The sequence below is a fragment of the Onychomys torridus genome, chromosome X, assembly GCF_903995425.1.
Source record: "Onychomys torridus chromosome X, mOncTor1.1, whole genome shotgun sequence".
NCBI lineage: Eukaryota > Metazoa > Chordata > Mammalia > Rodentia > Cricetidae > Onychomys > Onychomys torridus.
This window is the reverse complement of record NC_050466.1, coordinates 58,591,556-58,618,451: the sequence shown is the minus strand read 5'-3', so window position 1 is coordinate 58,618,451 and position 26,896 is coordinate 58,591,556. Positions and strand designations below refer to the sequence as shown.

At 37.2% G+C, this 26,896-nt stretch overlaps 1 protein-coding gene across 4 annotated transcripts in view; it reads right to left on the bottom strand.

The window, feature by feature from the left end:
- The window catches only part of Glra2 (glycine receptor alpha 2), a 208,909-nt gene that overhangs the window by 143,947 nt on the left and 38,066 nt on the right, over positions 1-26,896 (bottom strand). For all 4 annotated transcript variants that reach the window (XM_036174529.1, XM_036174528.1, XM_036174530.1 and 1 more), the window contains one exon: positions 19,781-20,004. In XM_036174529.1, the coding sequence (XP_036030422.1) occupies positions 19,781-20,004 (224 nt within the window). The remainder of the gene's footprint in view (positions 1-19,780; positions 20,005-26,896) is intronic.

Below are 26,896 nucleotides of genomic sequence, written 5' to 3'. Positions count from 1 at the left end.
TTATTAACAGCACAGATGACTGAATACACTGAGAAAAACTCCCCTACAAACATGAAACAGTCCCTGAATCCTGTTTTAGATGAGAGCTCACTGGGTGATTTTTTTTTCTTCCCTACATTTCTTCTAAGAGAAGTTTTACATTTAGAACACAATGAGCACCAATAATCAAACAGAGGACTAGCAGCTGTATACTTTGTTAAATCATGTCTTGGATGAGCAAATGGGAAGGGACTATAAAATTTAATTGGTCCTGCATGAATTGCAGAGTTTCAAATTTATGATGTCTGGCTTAACATACATCTGGAAGTCTAACATAGGTTTCTTTTCCCTCCATTTCCTTTGACATATACACTAAACAGAGTAAAATGACAGAAACCTAAAATTTAAGTTTGATGACTTTTTAGATTTACATCTATCCTAATAATAAACATTCTGGTCCAGACTTACAAAAATCTTGTCACCACCAGAACGTTCCTTAGTGCTTTCTTCCCAGACCAGAACCTCCCAAAATAACTATCACCTCATTGTTATGAAAAAGATTGAATGTGATTTATAAAAACAAACAAACAACAAACTCTATATTATTTTTACCAAGATGTAGAAATTTTACTAAATAGGTTTGATGTGAAAAACTAAATAACAAAACATGATACATTTTGATGGATCTCACAGCATTAAGTATTTTATTTAAAATTCAAGTATTCTTTGATTTTTTTTCCTGAAACTCAGACTTCACATTACCAGGCACTGCCTATAACATGCCAAATTTGTTCTTTTCTGCATAGCCCAAAATATTAAGACCACTGCATCTAAAGCCGATGATCTGAGGGCTGCCTGCTTCCTTCTGAGTTAAAGAACTCACTTCCTCATTCATTTTCCCACAGTCAGTAAATACATACACATATACATACATATTCAGAGAAAACCCCATTCCTTGATGGACAAAAGAAGAAGAAAATTCCCAGAGGCTATCCATAGATCTTTCCTGGGACTAAGAAGGCTGAGCAAGCATTTAGATTTTAAAGGTAAAAACTAAAACAAAGCACAGAAAATCTGTTTCTCCACCTTCCATATGTTTTCCTTTCCTACTCCCCTTGTTCAGTTCACCTTGCTCATAAAGCCAACTTCTGGGGTTTTATTTTGCTTAAAGGTTAAGTTACTGGTAGATACTGATATTATGAATAGTTTATTATCTTTATCCTGTTTTAAATAAAATAATTTGTATTTCTAAAATTTTTGTGATCTTTCTCCTTTACTACAATGCAAGTACATAAAGACTGGCATTTTTTTACACAGTCTATAAACAATTCCTTGCACAAAGTAGACATTCAATAAATATTCATTGAACCAATGAATGCACCAGCATCCTGGAATGGTGTGGGAAATTTTCAGATGACAACGGTTTTGGAAGGAAGGATGCTGGTCATCAGAGCCCACTGAGTGTAACTAAATTACAGGACTATCAAGGGAATCCAGGAAAGTTTGCTAGAACTTTTTTGTTAGGTGCTAGCAAATTTTTCATTAGAAATAAACTGAATAAACTCAAAGCAAAGTGCCAAAATGCACTGTCTGTGCTTGAGCCACAGTTAGGCAGCTAGATTCATAACCAAGGTTGGGCCTGCACTATGAGAACAATGGAAATCAATAATTTAAAACAACATCATGATGGCAAACAGCAGGTTTCTGGAGTCTTAAAGCAATTAAGACTCATAGGAAGTTAAGTGTTAAAATTGGAGATCTGTTCCAGTGAATCTTCTAACTTCCTTGCTTACCCACCTACCTATGCTGTTTGACAGTTCTGTGATCCTGAACTGTAATTAAGGGTAACCAGAAATAAGGCTTTCCTTTTGTAGGTGAATTTACCCTCTTGAAGCTGATGTAAACCTAAAGAACAAGTAATGGCATTTTTTTAAATTAGGGACTTCCTGGCAAATGGGATATACAGGTTATATAGCTATTGCACCCCCACTGGGCTATGTGCTGGCTAGTTTTTATGCCAATGTGACCCAAGTTAGGTTCATTTGGGAAGAAGGATTCTAAATAGAGAAAATGCCTTCATAGGATTTCCATGTAGGCAAGTATATAGGACATTTTCTTGATTAATGATTGATACAGGAAGGCTCAGATTACTACAGTGGTAACAATCATGGCTGGTGATCCTGAGTTCTATAAGAAAGCAGGCTAAGCAAGCCATAAGGAGCAAGTTAGAAAAAAAAACACTCCTTTATGGCCTCTGCATAAGTTCCCACATCCAGGTTCCTGCCTTGAGTTCCTGTCCTTACTGGATGATGGACTACAAGCTGTAAGCCAAATAGTTTTCCTCCCCAAGTTTCTTTTGGTGTTTTATCACAGCAATAGCAACACTAACAGAGATAGCTTTATTGTCTGACATTGTAGAATATAATCAGCATATAAAATGGCTGACTTGCTGCCAGCAGAGATTGGAGAAAAGGGGACCCAAGATTGTGGACCATCAACCCTCCATGTTTTCCCCCCACCCCCAAACTTCTGCTTAGCTTGCCTCTAAAGGGCCAAGGCAGAAATGCCTATGTGTCCCAAGGTCATGCTTTATGGTATGCACATGTCATGTACTCCTCCATATAAATATTTCTTGTAATACTAGTCTTTCTCTTCTATCTGATCTTCATGTTCTGTGTTCCTAGATCAATGGTGATTTCTGTGATTCAGGAAATGAGTGAAGTAAATTTCACAGGAAATTATACAGATATGATCACCCAGACTGGGGTTAAGGCAATTAAGCAGTTCATGGTAAAGAACCTGCAGCCCGGGGAAGCTTTTCAGGCTCGGATAAACTGTACTGAATGGGTGGTCAACTGTAGTACATGGTGTGATGTGTATCAACACACTGCACTTAAATTGGCCACGATGAATAATTTAGTTTTTGAGTATATTCCAAGGACATTGTGTAAAACTTGAGACCCTAGGGGGTATTGGCTGAAGACTATGGATGGAGTAACATATAGATGGGATGACAAACTAAAAGTGAGGAAATAGGAGGAGAATAGTGGCCTCCACCAAGAAAGGGAGATGGCAACTTTAATCCAGATATTTTTTATTCCTCCTGAAGGAGTGTGGAGACAATGTGACAATTGATGGAGTGATTGCTACAAGCTTTATTGGGTTCCTGGATTGAAAAGAGCTGCCAAGAAAGGTGAGCTTCCTTTCATAGAAGCTCTATAAATTAGATGAGTCTTCCTTGGAATTGTTGGATATAGAAGGACAGAAGTTGATGACTTGCAGGGACAGAATTCTTGTCTGAGGTCATTGTAGCCCACCAGTCATGGGGCTTGGTGTTTGCAGAGGGCTGAGGAGGAACTTAGGTGGCTGCAGGGGTCTTGAGGTTGGAATAGCCTGTGTGAGAAGGAAATGGCTGTCTGGTGCATTGACCACTGTTGTTACTTTTATCTTTATTGCGAAATTGCATGTTGCTAGCCTTTGGGTCAAGTGTTCAAAAGATTATATAATCATTAATAGTAAAAATAGATTATGCTTGCTTTGGTGTTAAGTCTGGGATAGTTCCTATGTTTAGTAAAAGATTATGAAGAATATATTGGTGATTTTCTAAGAATAACCTTTGGAATCATGAGAACATTTTGCATTGGGTGGTTTCTCTTTTTCTTTCTGTTCCTCTGCATTGGGTGATTTCCCTTTTACTTTCTGTTCCCCGCCCCTTTACTTATGATAATAATAGACTGAGGTCACCAGGGCAAAAACAGAAGCTAGAGAAGTTAGAGAAGCTAAGAGAAGCTAGGGAAGCAAAGGAAACTTAGCAACTTCAGAAGTCCGAAGTGACCTGTCAGCTTGCATGAATATTGTCTCTGAGTCGTTATTGTTATTGCTGAGGCCTTACTATAATGTAATAATAATTTGTGAAATTGTTCATCAGAGCTGGGCAGTGGTGGCGCACGCCTGTAATTCCAGCTCTCGGGAGGCAGAGGCAGGTGGATGGATCTCTGTGAGTTCGAGACCAGCCTGGGCTACAGAGCTAGTCCAGGACAGGCTCCAAAGCTACAGAGAAACCCTGTCTCGAAAAACTAAAAATAAAAAATATTCACCAGAGGATCTTATTAGGACAATGAGATAAGAGAGAGATAATCAAGGTCGTCCTAGAGAACATGTTGGTAGAGTCAAGGCAATTAAACCAAGATTAGTTTCCTGGCAACCAACACGATAGTGAATGCTGCAAGAAGACCAGGAGATCTGTTAGGAAGAGGACATGATGTTAGGCAAGACTCCACCTAGGCTATAACTGTATAGGGCAATATTTTGGCAATATTTGGGGGCACCTTATATGAAAGAGTTGAAAGAAGAAAGTTGCACTTTGATGAGGGGATATTTAATAGTTTAGAGTTTATTTTCAACTTCTTTTGAGGCAGGCTATCACTGTGTAGTCCTGTCTTGCCTAGAGCTCACAATGTCAATCAGACTATTCTCAAATTCACAGAGCTCTGCCTGCCTCTGCCTCCAAGTGCTAAAATTAAAGGCGTTCACACCACACCCACTATTCTTCAACGTTTAAGTTTTTTCCAATTCTCCATTTAGAGTCTTGTTTTTCCAAACCTAAACAGTCTTTTTTTTTTTTTTGATAATGTAAATCATACCCCTAAACAGAATGGGCCTACCTTTGGGACCTAGATAAGAACCCTCACAATACAGAGAAGGGTATCTTGAACAAATCAGTTGATGCTTCATAACTGAAAAAAAAGGTATACACACAAGGAGCTTTAGAATGCCACAAAATAATTATTAACCCAAATGGCCAGACAAGAAAGACTAAAACATTTAAAATCATTCTTATGGAAACAGTGTAGTGAAGTTACTGCTTTGAGTGCCCTCACCATATTCATTATGGAGAACGTGCTGTTCACTCCATGCCCCACTTGTTTTCCTGATCCTCTGACCCATGGATAAGCACAGATATGACTATATCTGATAAAGTTCTTCACATAAACATGGTGCAAATGGTTAGGAGTTGAGTTCTAGAATAATCTTAATCTGCCCTTGCTCAAATCCTACCAGTTCCTGGCTGTTCATTATAATCAACTAATAAACATTTAACCACAGGTTCTTATGACTACTAAAATGCAAAGCTAGGAAGACGGTTCAAGTACTGAGTCATGTCTGTCTTTCTGTAAAGCAGCTGCTAAATTCCAGGCTCTGCTAGCCACATTTCCAAGAGCAGACTCTGATACTGGAAGTCTTATAAGGAGGTGTGAAACTAGATACAATTAAAGCAACCACAACCCAGGCTTTAGAGTAGTGTAGCTGGGCAGCAGAGGCATGTCATGTTTTCACTACTGTCTTAGACTGGCCCAAATCTGCAGGTTGATCCAGAGCTGAGAGATTATAATTTTTTCTCAGTTGATTCCAAATAAGCAACCCCACTGCTTTGTTTTGTTCTTCTGAACTTGAGATGTGGAGGACACTGAAGGCAACATTGTCTGGATCCTCAGTTGTTCTAGTTCACTTTTCTTCCTCAAATTTCAATGACTGAGTAGAAAAGTCCATGTTTACCAAATATTAAAAAGGCATCACAGGAAATACCCATATGCATTGAGCAATACCAGATAGGAGGGACAAAAATATAATAACTCTTCCCATCTGTGTGTGGTCCTTTCAGAAAATGTGCACACATATGGTTGGCTTATGTTAATTAAGTCCAAATCTGGATTGGATTCCACTTGGAGAGCAGTGGATAAATCTGCAGCTAAAACTTCCAAATGCTTTCGTATTTCCTGAATAAAAATGTTTTGAAGGTGTAGAGTAAGGAGAAGGCTAAACTGAACACCAGAAAAAAAGAGCTCCAACCAGCAGATTTAAATAAGCTTTAAAGTCATTTCATGTCTAGTGTTTATTTACACATCCAAGCAGTTTTGAATATAAACTGATACTAGCCAATACATTAAAATAATACAAAATGACTTGATCCTTGTCACTCTGTATCCAATGTTATAGCTCTTAATAGCAGTGAGGTGGAGAGAGATAAAAAGACCTAGATAGCAATGACCTTAACATTTTGTTTGGGATCATCTCACTTTTGACAAAAGGGAGGTTGTCCAGAACAAGTGGCAGCATTCTGTGAAAATGCAGATATGATTTTGAGCAAACCAAAGTAACTTTCTATCTATTGACAGATGGGAACATAATTGTATGTGTTAATCCACTAGTATGTAACAGCACAAACATTTCTAGTGCAGTAACTACAGGAGGATTGTTAATTGCTCTTATAGTATCAAAGAGTGGTGAGAAAGTAAGATGATATTTTTGAGGCAGGGTTTAACTATGTAGCCCTGGCTAGCCTGGAGCTTACTTTGTAGACCAGGTTGGCCTTGAACTCACAGTGATCTACCTACCACTGCTTCCTAAGTGTGGGGATTAAAGTCATGTACCACCACATCCAGGATAGATGATTTATCCTTGATGGTACAGTGATGAATATCTTCTTTAAATTGAAGCACTCAGTCCTTGAGGGGGAAGTGAGGACCTTATGCTTCAAGAAGCTGATGAAAGTATGCCCCTTTAAGGTTATATAAAAAATAAAATGTTTCTGGGGGAGAGGAGACTCTTTGGTGGAGTGACCCACAAGTTGAGCAGGAACTTCAGTAATGCAGCCTTCATAAATTACTACCTAAGTTTGAAATGTGACTTTCCAGTGATACAACTATTTCTGAGAACCTATGTTCCTATAAGTTTCTCATGTACTCATGTGCCTATAAGCAACCCTGTTGAATTCATTGATTCACCAAGCTATAGTTGAATAGAATTCTTTCTTTGTTCTGGGGTGTGTTATCAGTGACAGATGGAAGGTGAATAGATAGACACTTGTTCATCTCTCCCCAGGAAAAGTCCCACATAAAATCAAGCACAGTCACTAAGTTTACTCTTAACAAAAGCTAAAATGGGAGATCCAGAACCAGCATATTTATTATCTGAAAAGAGATGCAATTATTACTCCTGTTATGCATTTGCCTCCCCAGAGGAGGAAACACAAGGCCAGGAGAGTATCTACTTTGTACTAAGTATGAAAAGTGAGTGGAATTTTGATGGTGCAGGTGGTAAATAGGAAATGTGTAAATCTATAAGTTAGGGTGGATACTAGGGAGAACTGTCTTTCTACTTTCTTTCCTTTTATTCTCTAAGAGATTCATTGAAGATGTAGTATGAATGAGGCACTGAAAAATACTACAGTTCTGAGAAATGTGGAATGACTTCTTATAGTCATTTAGTAACACTGGATCTGAATCGAGGTCTTCCTGGCTCTCAGAATTGACATCTACCTCTACAGCATTTTATCATTAATGGCCTAGCCCACATTCTGCTTTATATCTTCCATCTGACTGCTCAATAACCCTACTGAAATGAGAGGTCGTTTTGTTGTTGTTTCATTGTTCTTTGAAGGAACTCAGTTATCAATGGCTTTGCTCCAGGAGTATAAAAACTTCATAATTATCTATGTACCTAATTATCTGTCTTTTAATTACTGCCCAGTGATCACCAGCACACCTTCTATAGTACAGATGTTTATTTGCCATTTTAAATGATTCAAACATGGTGAAACTTATAGAGAGACTGCCAAGCTTTGCAAACTTGTAAAACTTCCTTTTTCAAATGCAATGTCTTTCCTCTAGAGCAGTGGTTTTCAACCTTGTGGGTTATAACCCCTTTAACAAACCTTTATCTCCAAAAATATTTCCATTACAGTTCATAACAGAAGCAAAATTACAGTTATGGAGTAACAACAAAATAATTTTATGGTTGGGGGTCACTACAACAGAAGGAACTGTATGAAAGGGTCACAGCATTAAGAATGTTGAAAAACCACTGCTCTAGAATGTAATCTAGGAAAATGTACCAAAGTAGTTTATATGTCTTGAAAGAGCCACAATCACATTATGCTTGTTTCACTAAGGATTAATTCCATGCACTATGGCTGGCCTTTAAACTCTGTTGGCTCAAACCTACATTGTGATCAGATTCACCTACATATCTAGCCAATTACTGAACAAGTAAATCATCTCTGTATAATTGTCTAAAAGTATATAAGTCTTAGCATTCTGAAAATGCCCTACAGTTTCTCCTGCTCATGGGAACAAAGGCCAAAACGGTTGGGATTGGGATTGTGAAATTTGCTCTGCAATTGTCATAGTTCAGATGGTTTGAAAGACACCTCTTAAATCACAGGTATTTCAAACTTCCCTGTATTGATTCAAAATTAGGTTTCCCCCTACTGTGGTTGGATATTTACTTTGGAAGGGAAAGGTTCTGAGATCTAATTTAAAGCAGTCACCATGAAATGAAGGATTTCTTCTTGTTCTCAAGCTATAAACGACATGAGGAAACATTTTAATTCATCAGGAAGGAGATTTGCAGCTTGGGAAAAAGAGAAAAGTTGATAGAGAGTTAGAAGGACTGCTGGATTTTGTCTGCTTTTATGGTTAAGTCCCATTTTGGAGAGGAAACTGAGTCAGAATGGTGATCTGGTGTGGCTGGAGAGACCTGTTTTGCAATCTTAGAGGACAGATTAAATGAGGGAAGGAAATGTGGCTTTCTTGTTGCCCCAAGATGCCTTCTGTCTCTCCATCATTACCTGGAGAGCAAACTGATTAATGTTAATGCATGGAAAGTTACTTCCAAGTGGAGGGAAACCTTTCCATTGCTAGTCCAGGCAGATGAAGTCAAAGACAAGCAGTGTGGTGGTTTGAATAGGTATGGCCCCCACAGACTCACATGTTTGAATGCCTGGCCCATAAAGATTGGCACTATTAGGAGGTGTGGCCTTATTGAAGGAAGTGTGCCACTGTGGGGATGGGCTTTGACATCCCTTATAAGTTTAAGCTGTGAGTTCAATCCGGAACGCAACAGAGCTTTCCAGAAATTATGAGAATTTGTTATATACACAACACACTTTCAATACCTTCATAATTTTACCCCAGCTGGTCCATTTTTGAAGGCCCCAAATCTGCCCTACCTAAAACCACTTAGTTTAGCTCCTGCTTAACCCACTAGTATATTGCATGCCAGTTCTTCCCACTCACAAAACCTTGTCTCTAAGAAGAACAGAATCATGTGGTTTTCATGGCATTTCCCAGCACCTCCCTGATTTACTGCTTAATTCTGGTGTGGGTGTTTATGTTATAGTCATTAATTGCTTCATTAAGTTAAGTCACAAAACTAATGAATATTTGGACAGGGGATTAAACAATGAGTATATGGTTTTCTTGGATTATAATATATAAAGATAAACACAGTCTAATTGTGCTATATATATAGAAGGGACCACAGCTCTTCATAACTAACAAATGTGTGTTCCTGGGGCCCATCAAAACCATGAGTAAAATAACCAAAGCATCATCATGATAACACTTAGGTAAGTCTCAGTTCAGTGTACATTTTATTTTCAGCTCTGACATCTAAAAAATATCCTTTTATCTTTTTCTATTAAAAATCATTCTGTAACTAGAGTCAGAATCCTTTGAAGCTCTTGATATGAGTCAAGAATTAGAGACAATGTGGGAAAAATTGGCCTTTTATGCGAAGACAGAATTGGTCATTAGACAAGATAATTTAAGGGCCACAGTTGGGTGTCTGTCTAGTAACCTATACTCTACCCACTCTCTGCAATATATCAGTAGAGGGACAAGGAATTTCAGTCACCAGGGGTTTTGTATTACAACTCAAGCAGTATGAGGAAGGTCGGAGACTGAATCATCAACACCTATAATTGGGAACTGAATCAAAAAGGATTTACAGTGCTATGAAGTGAGATTTAAACCGATGCAAAGGTTGATTATGAGGCAAGCAGAAGCTTTGGTGATATGGAATGTTTTGTGCCAAAGCAATTCTATAATTATTGGTGGTTTGAGAGAGTGTGACAGTTGGTTTTAAATGTCAACTTGCCACAAATTAAAGTAATCTGAGCAGGGAGCCTCAATGGAGGAATTGTCTTAATTGCCTTAATTGACATGGGAATACCCACTGAAAATGTGGGTGGCCCCTTCTGGTAATAACTCAGATTAAAAAAGGGGGTTCATAAGAGAAGGATGATTATATAATCTTTGCTTACTTGGCCTTTCCTCTTTCCATTGAGTTAATTTATCCCACTGTTCCTGCTGTTGTTGTTGCTGCTGCTGCTGCTGCTGCTGCCACTGAGCCCTTCATTTATATTAGAAAAAGCTTTTTCTGGGCTTCTGAAATGGACAGAGGACCAATGGTTCTCCAGGAACCCTCTAAGCCTTTGGCACAAGATTGGGACTGCTATGCCACCCAGCCTCCTAGATAGAACAATTACTGACTTCTAGGTATCTCTGGTATTAGCCCTAGCTGGATGACTCTGATGGCTTAGGTACCCAGATGCAAGGACTGTTCTCAGCCTCTCAGGAGGTAAAGTCATAGAGCTAGCCAGAAAGCAGCATTCCTTCATGATTCTACCTTGGGTTCCTGCCCTGACTTTCCTTAGTGATAGACTGTGATATGAAATCATACGCCAAACAAACCTTTTCCTATTCAAGTTGCTTTAGGTCACAGTTTCTTATCACAGAAATAGAATGAAACTAGGATGGGGGACTCTCAGAAGTGACATAATTTAAAGGAAGAAAACCATTACCAATAATGAGACATTAGACATGTGAGACAAACTTCTCTTTCTAAAATGTTCACCATCTACCTTTTCCTTTTATTTGACCTAACATGTCCTATGATATCCTGACTCTTACTACCATTTGTTATACTAAACTCGATGAAGTGTTTTGGAATTCTAACATAGGTTACAGAAAAGGCTCACCTGATTCCTATGGAGTTGTGCATTTTTAAGAAATACAAATTTAGAATCCGACTTTCCCTAAAGAAGATGAACAAAGCAAGATGTATATCCTTCATACTTTGGTCATACATCATTAATTTGGCAAGTCAGAAAAATACTTTAAAATGTTGGGGTATGATAAAACATATTAGGGAAGTTGTGGTTGCTAACTTTGATAGGTATCTTGACACAAGCTAGAACCAGCTGGGAAGAGTCCAAGTGACAAATTGTGTATGTTGAGTTAGCCTGTAGACATGTCTGTGGGTAATTGCTTTAATTGAAATGATATGGAGAGACCAAGCCCAGTGTGCACAGCTCTATTCCATTGTGAGGGGATCCTGAACTGTGTAAGTGTAGAGAAACCTTAGCACAAGCAAGCAAACAAGTAAACATGTGTGCATTCCTTTCTCTGTGCTCTTGACTGTGGAAGTGATGTTACTAGCTGTCTGAATCTCCTGCCTTGACTTTGCTCCAATGATGGACTGACACCTGGATTTAGAAGTTTAAATAAACCCTTTGATCCCCTAAGCTGCTTTTTGTCAAGGTATTTACCACAGCCAAATAAATAAAACTAGACCAGAAATCAATATTAAACAGAGAATCTGAACAGAATTGGACAAAAATTGTTTTGACATGTTTTCATCACAAGAGTTGTGTCCTGCATTAATGGTTAGAAATTTGCTAAGACATTTGATTCCCATTGAAAATACTCACTTGACATTCCCTCATGTGTCTTAAACATTAAAATCAGGGGTTATGGACTTCTAATCCACTACTACTTCATTTAAGCTCTTGCAAGTTGGAAAGCATATATACAAAATGTTGGGAATTGTGGTCTTGTTTGTAATGAAAACAATGGATTAGACATTTCTCTTTGTGTTTTAATTTTCAGCACCTTTTAGAAATCAACAACTATAGCCTGTTTCACTTCCAACTGAAATCAAGTCTTTTGCTGGGAATATATTAACACTAATAACTCTTTGGCCACTAAATAATTAAGTCTAATGTCTCAAAAAATGTAGGCACTGACACCCAAATTCTAGCAGTATTTTGAGAACACAATTTGTAAAGTTATGACAAATTTTCTTTTCCTTGCTTCTATTTATTATTTTTAATTGATTATGTGTCCATATGTATCATTAAAATGGAGCTGTTTTAAGGCAAGTACCACATTTGACTCAGCTCTGGATCTTTTATGCCCATATTGTCTTGCTCGTTGAAAATTCTTTCAGGAAAATAATTAGATTTCTGCCAGTCAAATTTGCCAATAGCTTGTGTTACTTAAATGTGGCATCTGTATTCTCCTTCACCAAAGATTTTTCCCCCTCAGATTTCAGAGACTATCCACAACCTGCCAATGGACAAACTCCTCAGAATCTAAGCAAGGAGTAATGTGTCACATTTCAGAAACAGAGATACAACATTTGCCTCTGGATCTATGTTGGTGTAACATATATCCTTCACTGATATAGAACAGAGAAATCTTCACAGTATGAAAAGAAATAACAATAGACTGATTTTATTGCAGCAATGCACAATGCTAGGTATTTGCTAGCACAAACACCACCCAAGGCCCAAAGGATTAGCTGAAGCAGCTGATACACTGTGTTACTTTTTATAACTCTTCTTTCCAGCATCATGCTCTACATATGTCCCATTCTATCAGGTCACATCAACTTAGGTCATGCCCAACACTGCATCTTTCACCAGACAAATGGATTATCATGCAGAATATTGTTTCCTTAACAATGCAATGGGCATCGAGGGAATTTATCCGATTCTTTCTGAAAGCAGCAGTACTGCCACATTTCCTAAATGAGCAGCCTCCTACATTTCATAAGATACTAGACAGTCAACCAAAAGCAAGCTCTGGAATTACTAGGTATAAGAATGGAATATGCAGTAAAGAGCCAAATTATATAATAGTTTCTTAAATGGTGGTGAGTCTGCAAACTTGTGAAAAGTACTTACAAGAATACTAATTGATTACTCTTGGGGGATGGTAAATAAGAGAGTAATGGGGTACTTTATAAGGGATCTTTGAAATGTCAATAGTTATTTGGTGTACTAAGTCTCTCTTGTACAGTACACTGTCCTAATGCTTCAGAACTGTAAAATATTACTGAAAATAGCTTATTATTAAAAAATAACATTCTTGTTAGAATTTAGGCTTTAATTATCAAATATGACTCCATGGCAAATAGTTTTATATTATCTCTATAAAAGACACAGGGATCACCCAATGACAGAGAAGTGGATGAGATCTACATGAACAACCTGGACGACAGTGGGAGTAATGTAGGGCCAGGTTTGAGGGAAAGAAAGCTTAGGGGAGCAGGAGATCCCAGCTGGATCAAGAACAGAAAGGGAGAACAAGGAATAACAGACCATGATAAATGAAGACCACATGAGAACAGGAATAGGCAGAGTGCTGGAGAGGTTTCCTGAAATCCACAATGATACATCCTCTGTAGACTGCTGGCAATGGTCGAGAGAAAGCCTGATCTGACCTAGTCTGGTGATCAGATGGCCAAACACTCTAACGGTCATGCTGGAACTCTCATCCAATAACTGATGGAAGTGGATGCAGAGATCCTCAGTCAGGCCCCAGGTGGAGCTCCAAATGTCCAGTTGTCGAGAAAGAGGAGGGACTGTAAGAGCATGAATTGTTGAGACAAAGATTGGAAAAAGCACAGGGACAAATAGCTAAATGAATGGAGGCACATGAATTATGAACCAAAGGGCTGTGGATCCCCCAGCTGGATCGGGCCCTCTGGATAAGTGATACAATTGAATAGCTTGAACTGTTTGGGAGGCATCCAGGCTGAGGGACCAGGACCTGTCCTTAGTGCATGAGCTGGCTGTTTGGAACCTTGGGCTTACACAGGGACACTTTGCTCAGCCTGGAAGGAAGGGACTGGACCTGCCTGTACTGAATCTACCAGGTTGAAATGAATTCCCAGGGGAGTCTTGGCCCTGGAGGAGATGGGAATGGAGGGGAGGAGATGGGGGGAAGATGGGGGTGGGGGCGGGAGTGGGGAGGACAGGGGAACCCATGGCTGATGTGTAAAATTAAAACACAAATATGATAATAATAATAATAATAATAATAATAATAATAATAATAGTTTCATAAGGTCTTAAGGTCATGAGGTCTTGTGTATCAGCATTTTCCTGCATAATTAATATTATTGTTTGTGTTTTGTCTATAGTTGATTTTGAAATAAATGACACACAAAGTTTTGTGCTTCTTTTTGCCCTGATCTGAGCCATCTTTCCCTAGTTCTGGATCCAGAGTCAGGGTAGGTTTCTTTAGCCAACTCCCTTTCCCTACAACTACCACCAAAAAAATAATAGGAATTAACAGTCACTGGTCATTAATATCCCTTAATAACAGTGGTCTCAATTAGCCTATAAAAGTTTCCGGCTAACAGAATGGATATGAAAACAGGATCTATCCTTCTGCTGCATACAAGAAACACACCTCAACTTCAAAGACAGACACTACCTCAGAGTAAAAGACTGGGAAAAGACTTTCCAATCAAATGGACTTAAGAAGTAAGCTGGTGTAGCAATCCTAATATATAATAGAATAGACTTCAAACTAAAATCAATTGAAAAAGATCAGGAAGGACATTGCTTATTTATCACAGGGAAAATCCACCAAGATGAAGTCTCAATTCTGAACATTCATGCCCCAAATACAAGGGCACCCACATTTGTAAAAGAAACATTACTAAAGCTTAAATCACACATCAAACCCCACACACTAGTAGTGGGAGATTTCAACAACCCACTCTCACCACTGAATAGATATGCCAGACTGAAACTTAACAAAGATATAAGGGACCTAATAGAAGTTATGACTCAAATGGACTTAATAGTTATCTGTAGAACATTCCACCTTAACACAAAATAATATACCTTCTCTTCAGCACCCCATTGGACCTTCTATAAAATTGACCACATGCTCAGTTACAAAGCAAATCTCAATAAATACAAAATTTGGAATAACCTCCCATGTTTTATTGGACCACCATGGCTAACAATTAGATTTCAACAATAAAAAAAAAAAAACTATAGAAAGCTTACAATCTCATGGAAACTGCATAATGCTAAAATGAATCACCAATTGGTCAAGGATGAAATAAAGTAAGAAATTAAAGATTTCCTAGAATTCATTGAAAATGAAAATACAACATACCCAAACTTATGGGACACTATGCAAGCAGTGCTAAGAGGAAAATTCAAAGCACTAAATGCTCACATAAAGAAGATGGAGAAATCTCACATCAGTGACTTAACAGCACACCTGAAAACTCTAGAACTAAAAGAAGCACATCCAGGAGGAATGGATGACAGGAAATAATCAAATTGAGGGCTAAAATCAATGAAATAGATACAAAGAGAACAATACAAAGAAACAATGAAACAAAGAGTTGGTTCTTTGAAAAAAAATCAACAAGATAGACAAGCCCTTATCCAAATTAATCAAAAGGCAGAGAGAGAGAGAACATCCAAATTAACAAAATCAGAAATGAAAAGGGAAACATCACAATAGACAATGAAGAAATCATGAGAAACATCAGGTAATACTTAAAAAACTTGTACTCCACAAAATTGGAAAGTCTGAAAGAAATGGACAATTTTCTGGATAGGTACCACATACCAAAGTTAAATCAAGACAAGACAAACTATTTAAATAGGCCAATAACCCCTGAGGAAATAGAAGCAATCATTAAAAGTTTTCCAACCATAAAAGACCTAGTATCAGATGGTTTCAGTGAAGAATTCTACCAGATTTTCCAAGAAGAGCTAATTCCAACTCTTCAAATTGTTCTACTCAATAGAAACAGAACAAAAATTGCCAAACTCTTTTTATGAGGTGACAGTTACCCTGATACTCAAACCACAAAAAGATGCACCAAATAAAGAAAATTATAGACCAATATCTCTCATTAACATTGATGCAAAATACTCAATAAAATACTGGCAAACTGAATCCAAGAACACATCAAAAAATTATCCATCATGATCAAGTCGGTTTCATCCCAGGGATGCAAGGATGGATATGAAAATCTGTCACTGTAATACACCATATAAACAAACTGAAAGAAACAATACTACATAATCATCTCATTAGATGCTGAAAAAAGCCTTTTACAAAATTCAACACGCCTTCATGATAAAGGTCTTGGAGAAAACAGATATACAAGGATCATACCTAAAAATAATAAAGGCAGTTTACAGCAAACCAACAGCCAACATCAAATTAAATGGAGAGAAACTCAAAGTGATTCCACTAAAATCAGGAACAAGACAAGGCTGTCACTCTCCCTATATTTATTCACCATAGTACTTGAAGTTCTAGATAGAGCAATAAGACAACAAAAGGTGATTAAAGGAATAGAATTTGGAAAGGAAGAAGTGAAACTTTTCAGTATTTGTAGATGATATGACAGCATATATAAGTGGCCCCCAAAATTCTACCAGGAAACTCCTACAGCTGATAAACTCCTTCAGTAAGGTAGCAGGTTACAAGCTTAACCCAAAAAAATCAGTAGCCCTCTTTATACAAATGATAAAAGGTTTGAGAAAGAAATCATGGAAACATCACCCTTTACAATATCCACAAATAATATAAAATACCTTGGGGAAACTCTAACTAAGCAAGTGGAGGACTGGTATGACAAGAACTTTAAGTATCTAAAGAAAGAAACTGAAGAAGATATCAGAAAGTGGAAAGATCTCCCACACTCATGGATGGTTAGGATTAACATAGTAAAAATGGCAACCTTACCAAAAGCAATCTACAGATTCAATGCAATCCCTATCAAAATCCCAACACAATTCTTCACAGGCTTGAAAGAGCAATATTCAATTTCATATGGAAAAAAAAAACAGGATGGCAAAAAGAATCTTGAAAAATAAAGCAACCCCAGGAGGCATCACCATCTCTGACTTCAAGCTCTACTATAGAGCTATAGTAATAAGAACACTTGGTATTGGCATAAAAACTGACAGGTGGACCAATGGAGTTGAATTGAAGACTCTGACATTAATCCTCACACATGTGAACACCTGATTTTTGATAAAGAAGCCAAATATATACAATGGAAAAAGAAAACATCTTCAACAATGATGCTGGCATAACTGGATGTCAACATGTAAAAGATTACAAATAGATTCATATCTGTCACCATGCACAAAACTCAAATTGAAGTGGATCAAAGACCTTAACATAAATCCAGTTACACTGAACTTGATAGAAGAGAAAGTAGTTTTGAATGCATTGGCACATGAGACCACTTCTTAAATATAACACCAGTAGCACAGACACTAAGAGTAACAATTAATAAATGGGACCTTGTGAAACTGAGAAGCTTTTGTAGGGCAAAGGACACAGTCAATAAGACAAAACGACAGCCTTCAGAATGGGAAAAGAACTTCACCAACTTCACATCTGACAGAGGGATGATCTCCAAACTATATAAAGAACTCAAGAAACTAGACATTAAAATACCTAAGAATCCAATTAGAAAATGGGCTATAGAGCTAAACAAAGAATTCTCAATGGAAGAACTTCGGGTGGCTAAGAGACATTTAAGAAATTGCTCAACATCCTTAGTTATTAGTGAAATGCAAATCAAAATGACTATGAGATACCATCTTACACATGTCAGAATGGCTAAGATCAAAAACACAGAGGACAGCTTATGTTGGAGAGGATGTGGAGCAAGTGGAACACTCCTCTACTGTTGGTGGGAATGCTAACTTGGACAGCCACTTTGGAAATCAGTATGGTGGTTTTTCAGAAAATTGGGTATCAATCTTCCTCAAGACCCTGCTATACTACTCTTGGGCATATACCCAAGGCATGCTCAATTGTACCACAAGGATACATGCTCAACTATGTTCATGGCAGCATTATTCATAATAGCCAGAGCCTGGAAACAACCTAGATGCCTCTCAACTGAAGAATGGATTAAGAAAATGTGGTACATATACACAATGGAGTACTACCCAGCAAAGAAATACAATGACATCATTAAATTTACAGACAAATGGATAGAACTAGAAAATATCATCCTGAGTGAGGTAACCCAGACTCAGAAGAACAAACATGATATGTACTCACTCATAAGTGAATACTACATGTAAAGCAAAGGATAACCAGGCTGTAACCCACAACTCCAGGGAGGCTAGCTAGCAGTGAGTACCCTCAAAAGGATGCATGGATTGCCCAGTGAAGAAAAAGAGGTGAGATCTACATGAGCAAGCTAAGCATGGGGGGTAAATAGAGCGCAAGGGATGGCAGATGAAAATATAGGGGGAATGGGAGGTTCAAGCTGGAAGAGGGACAGAATGGGAAAGCAAAGAAAGAGATAACATAATAAATGAAGATGTCATGGCATTGGGAGAAACAGGGTGCTAGAGAAGTTCCCAGCGATCCACAAGGATGACCCCACCTTAGACTACTGGCAATAGTTGAGAGGGTGCCTGAACTGGCCTACTCCAGTTATCAGATGGCTGAGTACCCTGTCATCATAGAACCCTCATCCAATGACTGATGGAAGCAGATGCAAAAAAACACAGCTGGGTGCCAGGCCAAGCTCCAGGAGTCTAGTTGATGAGAGAGATGAGGGATTCTATGAGCAAGGGACATTGAGATCATGATGGGAAAATGTACAGAGACAGCCAGCCAAACTAGTGGAAATGCTTGAACTGTGGACCAGTAGCTGAGGATGCCCCATGGTACTGGGCTAGGCCCCCTGGATAGGCAAGAAAGTTGTTTAGCTTGAACTGTTTAGGGTGCTCCCAGGCAGTGGGATCGGGACCTGTCCCTGGTACATGAACTGGCTTTTTGGAGCCTAGTGCCTATGTTGGGACACCTTGTGAAACTTTGGTGCAGGGCAGAGGGCCTTGGACCTGCCTCACCTGAGTGTGCCAGTCTCTGCTGATTCCCCATAGGAGACCTTGCCTTGGAGGAGGTGGGGATAGGTGAGGTTGGGGAGGAAGGCTGGGGGTTGGGAGAAGGGAGGGAGGTGAGGGGAATCTGTGGTTGGTATGTAAAATGAATAGAAAATCTCTTAGTATTAAGAAACACACACACACACACACACACACACACACACACACACAGCCAGCCAGCAAAAAAGATATTTAAAAGAAGAATAACAGGAAAATTTTCTGAGTCTGGAAAGATAAAGATTCTGGTGAACACATTTGAATAAAATATTTGCAAATGAGGGCCTATATATGTAGTTCAGTTAGTAGAGTATTTGTTTAGCATGGTTGAGACCTTGGCTTCATTCTCCAGTCCCACACACACTGAGATTTGTAGCTCATGCCTGTAATCTCAGCACCCAGGGATTAGAAATGGGAGGCTCAGAAGTTCAGGGTCATTTTCTACTACATATTCAGTTGTAGACCAACCTGGGTCAGGGATCCTATTTCAAAACAAAAAGAATCTCAGAAAAATTCTGTACCAAATTAAAGCCCAATAAAAATTGAGAGATCAAGGCCTCAAGGTCTTAGGTTTATTGAGGAGCACAAATAAGGTTAGGATAAAGTCTCTATATACTCAACCCAGATTCAACTGTTGATGACCAAGTTGATCCATTAAATATTTTGTGTATGATTAATGAAAGAACTACTGAAACTGGAATTTACATACTATGGTTCAAGGTAATTTGACTGAATATTCTGCAATTATTTATTAAATATATATGCTTAGATGTTTATACAATACCATCAACTGTCCATAAACCTACTAGACACATTTTGTTGTGAAGAACCACACTTATATGACCATGAAAACTTCTGAAATGTTCCACCTACTTTAAATTTCAAATAATAAACAAGAGCCCACAAAGTCATACATTCATACACATCCTGTCCTGAAGAATCATGCATCTCTAGGCCCAAAGAACTGATGAGCTATAACCAGCAAAGGCTTACCTGATACTGTAGAGCACTTTGCCATTTTTGGAAATCCGCAGCAACTTGTTATCAGTGGTGACATCATGGAAATTGGCACCTTTCTCATTGGCAAAGAACAAATCTGGTTTCCAAATGGAATCCAACATAGATGGATCCAAATCCAGGGAATCATCTGGGTACTCACTGTATGCCAGCCGTGAATCATTCCACTGTTGTCTCAGAAAAATATTCACTCGATAGTCCTATAGAAATGCCATATACAAGAGCTACTTATTGTCCAGCCCAGCTTAAGAAACCTATTTAATTTCCCTCTCATCTTCTTTCTGATTTTTAGTGTTTTGGTCTCATCAAACAAGTCTCTGTACTTGTTGGTCAAAATAAAGCACTCAGTTCTATTAGTATTTGAGGTGGAAGGGAATAAGAAAGAAGATTCAACCAAATCAGAACACCAATTACACAGGTTGGCTTTTTAAATTTTTTATGCTTCATTTATTAATTCTAGGTTTAAATAATATTAATTTGAGATGATCTTTCTGTAGAAAAAGGTAATGATGAGTACAGAAATCAGACTGCATGGCAGACTATTAAATAAACTTGATTCATTTTCTAAATCAGATATGACATTATTTCTAATCTCTTTTGGCTTACATGCTCTGTAAAAACACCCACTCTGCAATTTAGGAAGGAAAATATTATAAAACCATGTTATGACTGACCAATATTTTTAAAATCTTAACATTAAGTGCTTCATGTTGACAAAATGATTCCTTCACAACTACTTACTTTCAAAATTTTTGAATATTTTATTGAATTCTCTCAGTGTGTTATGTCTGTAGTAGAAAGTTTGATGCTTCATTCAAATAGAAAATTTTCAAGTTTTTTTTTTCTAATATGAATGCTATCTGACAAAAATTTCTCCCTAGTGGGAGCCTCAGGTACAGCCCCACCAATCTCACATGATCTGGGCATTTCCTTCTGTGCTAACGAGTCAGCTTCTTGTCACTTGTGACTGTTAAAGGTGATAGACATCTGCATTTGTTCTTTTTTCCCCTCACCTTTCCTTTAAGCCCCATTGGCTTCATCTCCACCTCCTTGGCATCTAGATGCGCTTTGGATCATTATTTTCCCTAAATGGTGATTAGGTTGTCTTGGTTTCCTTGAAACTTTCTAATTGAGGTTCCTAAAGTCTCAGAATACCCTTATTTCTAAGCAAACAGATGTGATTGTTTACTGACAGGTACCATGGATCCATTAAGAGATATCATATTTTGATTAATCCCCTCATGGTAAAAGAAAAAAAATAGAGATAAGGATATACTAACCTATTAAAATTTCTATGACATTTTTTAAAATGCAGACTAGTTGTGACCAATCTCAGAACATTTTGTATGTCATAGTTCTTGGGCAAGGTGCCTAGAGTAGGCTGGAAAAGGGTAATAATCAAATAGTTCCTAACATTGTAAATCAGTGATCAAACCCCGGATCTTCTGGGAAGCCTGCATTATTAAAACAAATTCCCTGAGGTTTTCTATTTTATCATATGAACATTCTAACTTGAAAAAGCCTAGCAGGTGACATTTATTTAGAATTTTTTACAGCAAATTCTCAAATCAGACTGGACGTAGTTTGTGGGCTTAGCTCATCATCTACCCCAACTGGCTGTCCCGGTGAGTGATGAATGGCAGGATCTCAACATTCTCAGAGTTGTTCAATGAGACCAGAGGACTATGGTCAGAAAGAGATTATTAGCAGTTCCATATCTCTTGGGGAATGGGTGTTACTGAACCATTAGAGATTTGTGTAAATAGTGAATAAGAAAATCTGATTTGTGAAAATTAAGTAGGGGCAATTAAAAATGTAACAACCCAGTGCTCATATATGGTGTATGTGAGATGTCTTCAAGATTTCCCAGGTAAAGGAAATGAGGCCTTTCTAGTTTATGGTGCCCATTTCCTTCTATGTTCCTATAGCAAGAATCTACTCTTAAGAGAATTCTTGTGGGTGAAAGTTGTGTGGCTTGATGTGTTTGTGGGCCCTCTGGCAATGGGACCAGGACTTATCCTGGGTACACAAACAGGCATTTTAGAGCCCATTCCTTATGGTGCGATGCCTTACTCAGCCTTGATCCAAGGGAGAGAGGCTAGGTCCAGCCCCAACTTGGTATGCCAGCCTGTGTTGACTACACAAGGGAAGCTTTACCCTCTATGATAAGGGATGGGGGTAGGAGGGAGGAGTGGGAGTGGGAACAGGGGTTGGTATGCAAAAGGAAAGAAAAAAATTATAAATAAAAATTATAAGATTACTTAATTAATTTTTAAAAAGAGAATTCTTGAGGATGGGGGATCTCTATGCTTGTTTCAATTGGAAATAGGAAAGAAGAGGCTCTCCTCCTCAAGCCAAATCTAGAGATACTCTATTTCCAGGAAGTGGGAACAGCTGGACTAACAAAAGTTAAAGGGTTAAATATCAGACTATTCAGAGAAAAGCAGCCTGTTCACCAGGAAGTATTTTGGGTTGCAAAAGGCCATGAGAAGCCAGCTAGAAATCAATGGACAATAAAATCACAAACATAATTCCCTTGGGATCCTTCTGTGCCCCTGAGAATGATTTAAATTTGCACGTTGACCTAACCTAGAGAATATTAAATTAGTGACAAGCAATATTAAAGTGATTAACTTGAAGAAAAATGTCTTGACAAAGATCTTCATAGCAAATTCCCATGGGTGTTCTCCAGTGTTTCCTGGTTTTCAATTTGAATTTTATAGCAAGAAAAATGTGAAGTAAACTTTCATGTAATGTTAGAATTTTTAAAAGAGTGGTGAGACAGTTATATCTTACTTCAACCATTAAATGTCTAAAGATCATTTAAAATAGATTATTTTCACTACTTATAAACAATGATAAGTAGAACAGAAATATATTTATATCCAGCAATTATATGCCAGAATTTTGGTTTACAGGTATCTATTTCTTTGAGGGTGTAGTCACTAATATTTATCCATGATTTTGTTTGTGATGAGATATACCATTTTAAAATAAATAACAGCCCTTACAAGTATTTCAGAACAGACAGGGACACACACACACACACACACACACACACACACACACACACAATATAGAGAAAGTAGATAGACAAAGAAAATATTTTGCATACATGCCTGTGTAACTCTTTCAGTACACTCTAATTTTCAATGTATGCTAAACATTTGGAATATGTAATTTGTCAATGCATCATGTTTGTTTCTTTACAAATAAATTTATTATTTAGTAATAACTCAAATAAAAAGAGAGTAGTTATGTGGTTCTGTAGTCTTTCTTTGACCTTTCTGCTGCTTCTAGACTCAATCAAATATTAAAGGGAAAGTAAATACTGAGAAATACATTTAAATGCTACTATATTCTCTTTTACATTGTCTGCACTCTCTGAAGACAGATTGGACTTCACATAAACAGCATATTTCTTTGTACTAAAATTGTTTCTATATTATTGACTCTCTGAGCATTGGATAAGGTAATAGAAATACTTACTATATATATATATATATATATATATATATATATATATATATATATATACATACATACATACATATATATGCATATATTTCATTTAAAAAACAAAATCCACGTATAAATTGCATAATCTTTATTTTCTTAATACTGGTAATATGAGTACATACATTCGATAATAGTTTTTTATGTGAAATTGGGAATTTTTCAAGTTTCTTTTTCTGATACCTTCTAAAGCTATGCCTACTCCATAAACATTGCTTCCTTAAGCTGAATTATTTTGCACTATTATATGTAGCTCTGCATTTGTACATAAAGATGATCACTTCATCTCATAACTGCTCATATTAAACCTTATCGTTACCTCTTATTGCTTGGTATGTGTGCGCTTTTCAATCTAATTATAAAGATATTAAAGACATATTTATATATTCATAATGCTTATGTCATACTTTGGTTTTTAAACTTTTCAACACTCTAAAAACACTTTCCATAATCTCAAAACTGTATTAGCAGAACTTACATTTTAAATTATGGTGCTAGGCAATTGCTTTATGATGAATGTGAGCTTTATTATTTCAGTATTAATTTAGGGAGCAAGTTAAACTTCTGTATCAGCTTAACAGAATATAACGTTTATGGATATGTATTGATTATTCTTTAAGATGTCAGAAATAATTGACATAATAAAATGCTATCTGTTGTCAGTTGGCATCTTATGATGTGCTCATTCAACTACTGAATGAAAGGAAACTTTTAGGCTCTTTCTGTGGTTATAATTCAAGTAACCATGTCAGCTTCTGTCTACCTTCTTCTCAGGAAGTTCCTTGGGAATGCAATTTCAGATCAGTGACAAAGTAACTCCGATGTACATTTAGCTATCCCTCACACCTAGTAAAGGTACCAAGATTTAGAAACTACTGCTGAGGCATGGGTAGCATATCACCACCTCCAAGGCCCAAATCACACAGAATCCACTCCTATCTCTCCAAGCAGCCATTTGAAGCTGTGGCGAAAGCTTCTCATCTCCATTTTCTGATGCTCTAGTCTTTGGGCAGGTATAAAATACCCTTGGCTGTTACTTATGTTGCCAATATTTTCTATTTTTGCCTTAACATTAATAAAGAGAGAGTGATAAACATACTCTTATCCTGTAAATTCAATTGCTATCAGCAACTAAAGAAAAGGGGAAAGAGAGAAGGAAAGGATAAACTGACATTTTAAAACAGAGTATAATCTCAGTATATATCTTTAAAACCATACAAAATTATATCTGCTGAATAATCATAATACAAAGGTCAAATACCAACAAGTTCATGTGCCTCTTTATGAAAAAATACACAAATTATTGAATTTAATAACATATCATCATAATGATCTATAAAACTGTTCCTTGAAGAAACAACAATATGTTATCCCATGAGTACTTATCTCCAACACTTATATCAAAGAAGGGAACATTTATATTGGATCTGTAAGTAAGCCAATATTTTGTTAACAGGCAGCATTAACAATAAATTAGTGTGATTTCAGTAACCATGGGGAGACTAATTGTATAGTATCAAAAGAAATTTGAATTCTTAAAACAGATGATCATCACCCCTTCTTCAGAAACAATCAATCAAAACTAAATCTTTCAATAATTCTACTTAAGTCACTGTAAGAGAATGAGGTATAAAGCAAGAGACTACAATAAACATGATCAAAAACTCAGTTTAGAAGCATTCTTGGGGAAAAAAAAAAGAATAGTTCCAGAAATTGCAGAGAAAGCAAAACCATTATGCCCAGAAAACAACACTAATGGCCTCTATTACTTTATTGATATGCACAGAAGTTAAATTTTCTGATTTCAACTATAATTAGTTGATGTTCCATGTAACGTTTAACCAAATTTTGTGAGTCAATTTTTGAGGAAGTATCAGATTGTAGAATCCAAGAGTTTTGATAAAGGAAGGTTGAGCTGTAACAACATGCAAGTATGTTCTAGGCTAAAAATTTATAAGCTCGCAAATCTTGCTTTTAAAGTCCTAACTCCCAACATGATAGTATTGGGAGACAATACATTTAAGATATTATTCTATGATTAGGGCAGAGAAAGAAATCTTTCTAGAATGAGAAGATATAAGAAGTCAGCAGTCTATAACCTTACTAGATCCGTCATCAATACCTGACTGTGATGGCACCTTACTCTTGGGCTTCCAGCCTCCAAGACTGGAGAAAGAAATTCTGTTTGTAAACCATCCAGTTTGTGCTACTTTGTAGCCTGACCCAATTAAGACAGGTTGCGCCAGGTAGACACCTAGGCAAAGCTTCAGTCATCTTGGAAGCCAGAACTCTTTTTTTTTTTTAACACTATTACTAACATTGAAATATCATCAATTTAAATATTATTTTGACCCAGTCTATTTTTGAAAGTAACGTTTGATTGGAGTGTGCTCACATCCATTTGGTCACTATTAGTATTAGTATCTGCCCTCCACCAATGGACAAAGTTGAGTAGGCGTGAGAGAGACCATCTGGCTCCAAGATCTTAGGTATCTGCTGTCTGTCCCTTTACAGGAAGTATTTGCTAATTCCTACCCTAGGCGACATGAGTATTTCTTCTTGGACATTAACATGATAAACGTTTTTAAAATGTTCTTTTTTTCAGTTTCCCACCAAAGCCATGAAAAAATAATATATATTTATTTTCAAAACAAAAAAAAGCTTATCATGACATCAAAATCTATCAAGTGAAATAAAAGAAGCACACTATGCAACATTCTTATTACATGCAATTTGGTCTATCTTACACAGCAGATAGAAAGGCTGCTGACAATACCTTTGAGTAACAGTTTCCTTTTTTCATAGGAAACATGACAAAGGACATGTACTAAGTGGCCAGGAAGCACCTAAGCAGCCAATTTACTAAACAGCTCTGGAAGTCTTAAAGACTGAGGAAAATTGGGTATCCATAACTTCCATTTTCATCCCCTTAAATGTTTAGCTTCTTGTAATAATGAACGCTGAAAAGGTGCATATTTACATTTTTGATTGAGAGTAAAATGCAGTGGGGAGATTTAATCAAGGCAACTTAGGAGTCTAATTAATGCAATCAGCATTAGGTCGTGCAAATACAGTCATTGAATGCCATCGTGTAAAGCTGGTGACAGTGGGCTGTTGGAAACATTGTCTTTCTTTTAAAAGTAAAAGCAATCAAAGAAGAGACAGAAACTGAGTGTCAAATCCAGAGTTGGGTTATTCTTTTCATGCTTAGTGTTTCTTATGAGTCATTTATAGCCCTATCAAAACTATCTTATTTAGGTACAATTCTTAATATACTACATGTCCTGCTAAAATCTTATTTCGGGAGAATGCTGTTTCAGAGTAATGTTTAAATGAGTGCTAGATACACATTATATTTGAAGTTTTGCCAATAAAACTGACTAGTAAAGGTAAATTATTTCTTCCTAGTATCAAAAACACAACAAAGTACATTCATTAAATTCATTAAACATGATATTAAAGCCTAAAATAAAAAGTCCACAACATTTTTTTCACTTCTCAATAGCATAATGTGCTCATTTTTCACCTCTTGAGCTTTGTAAGATTCAGCTACTCTAATACTTGCTCAGATTCAGC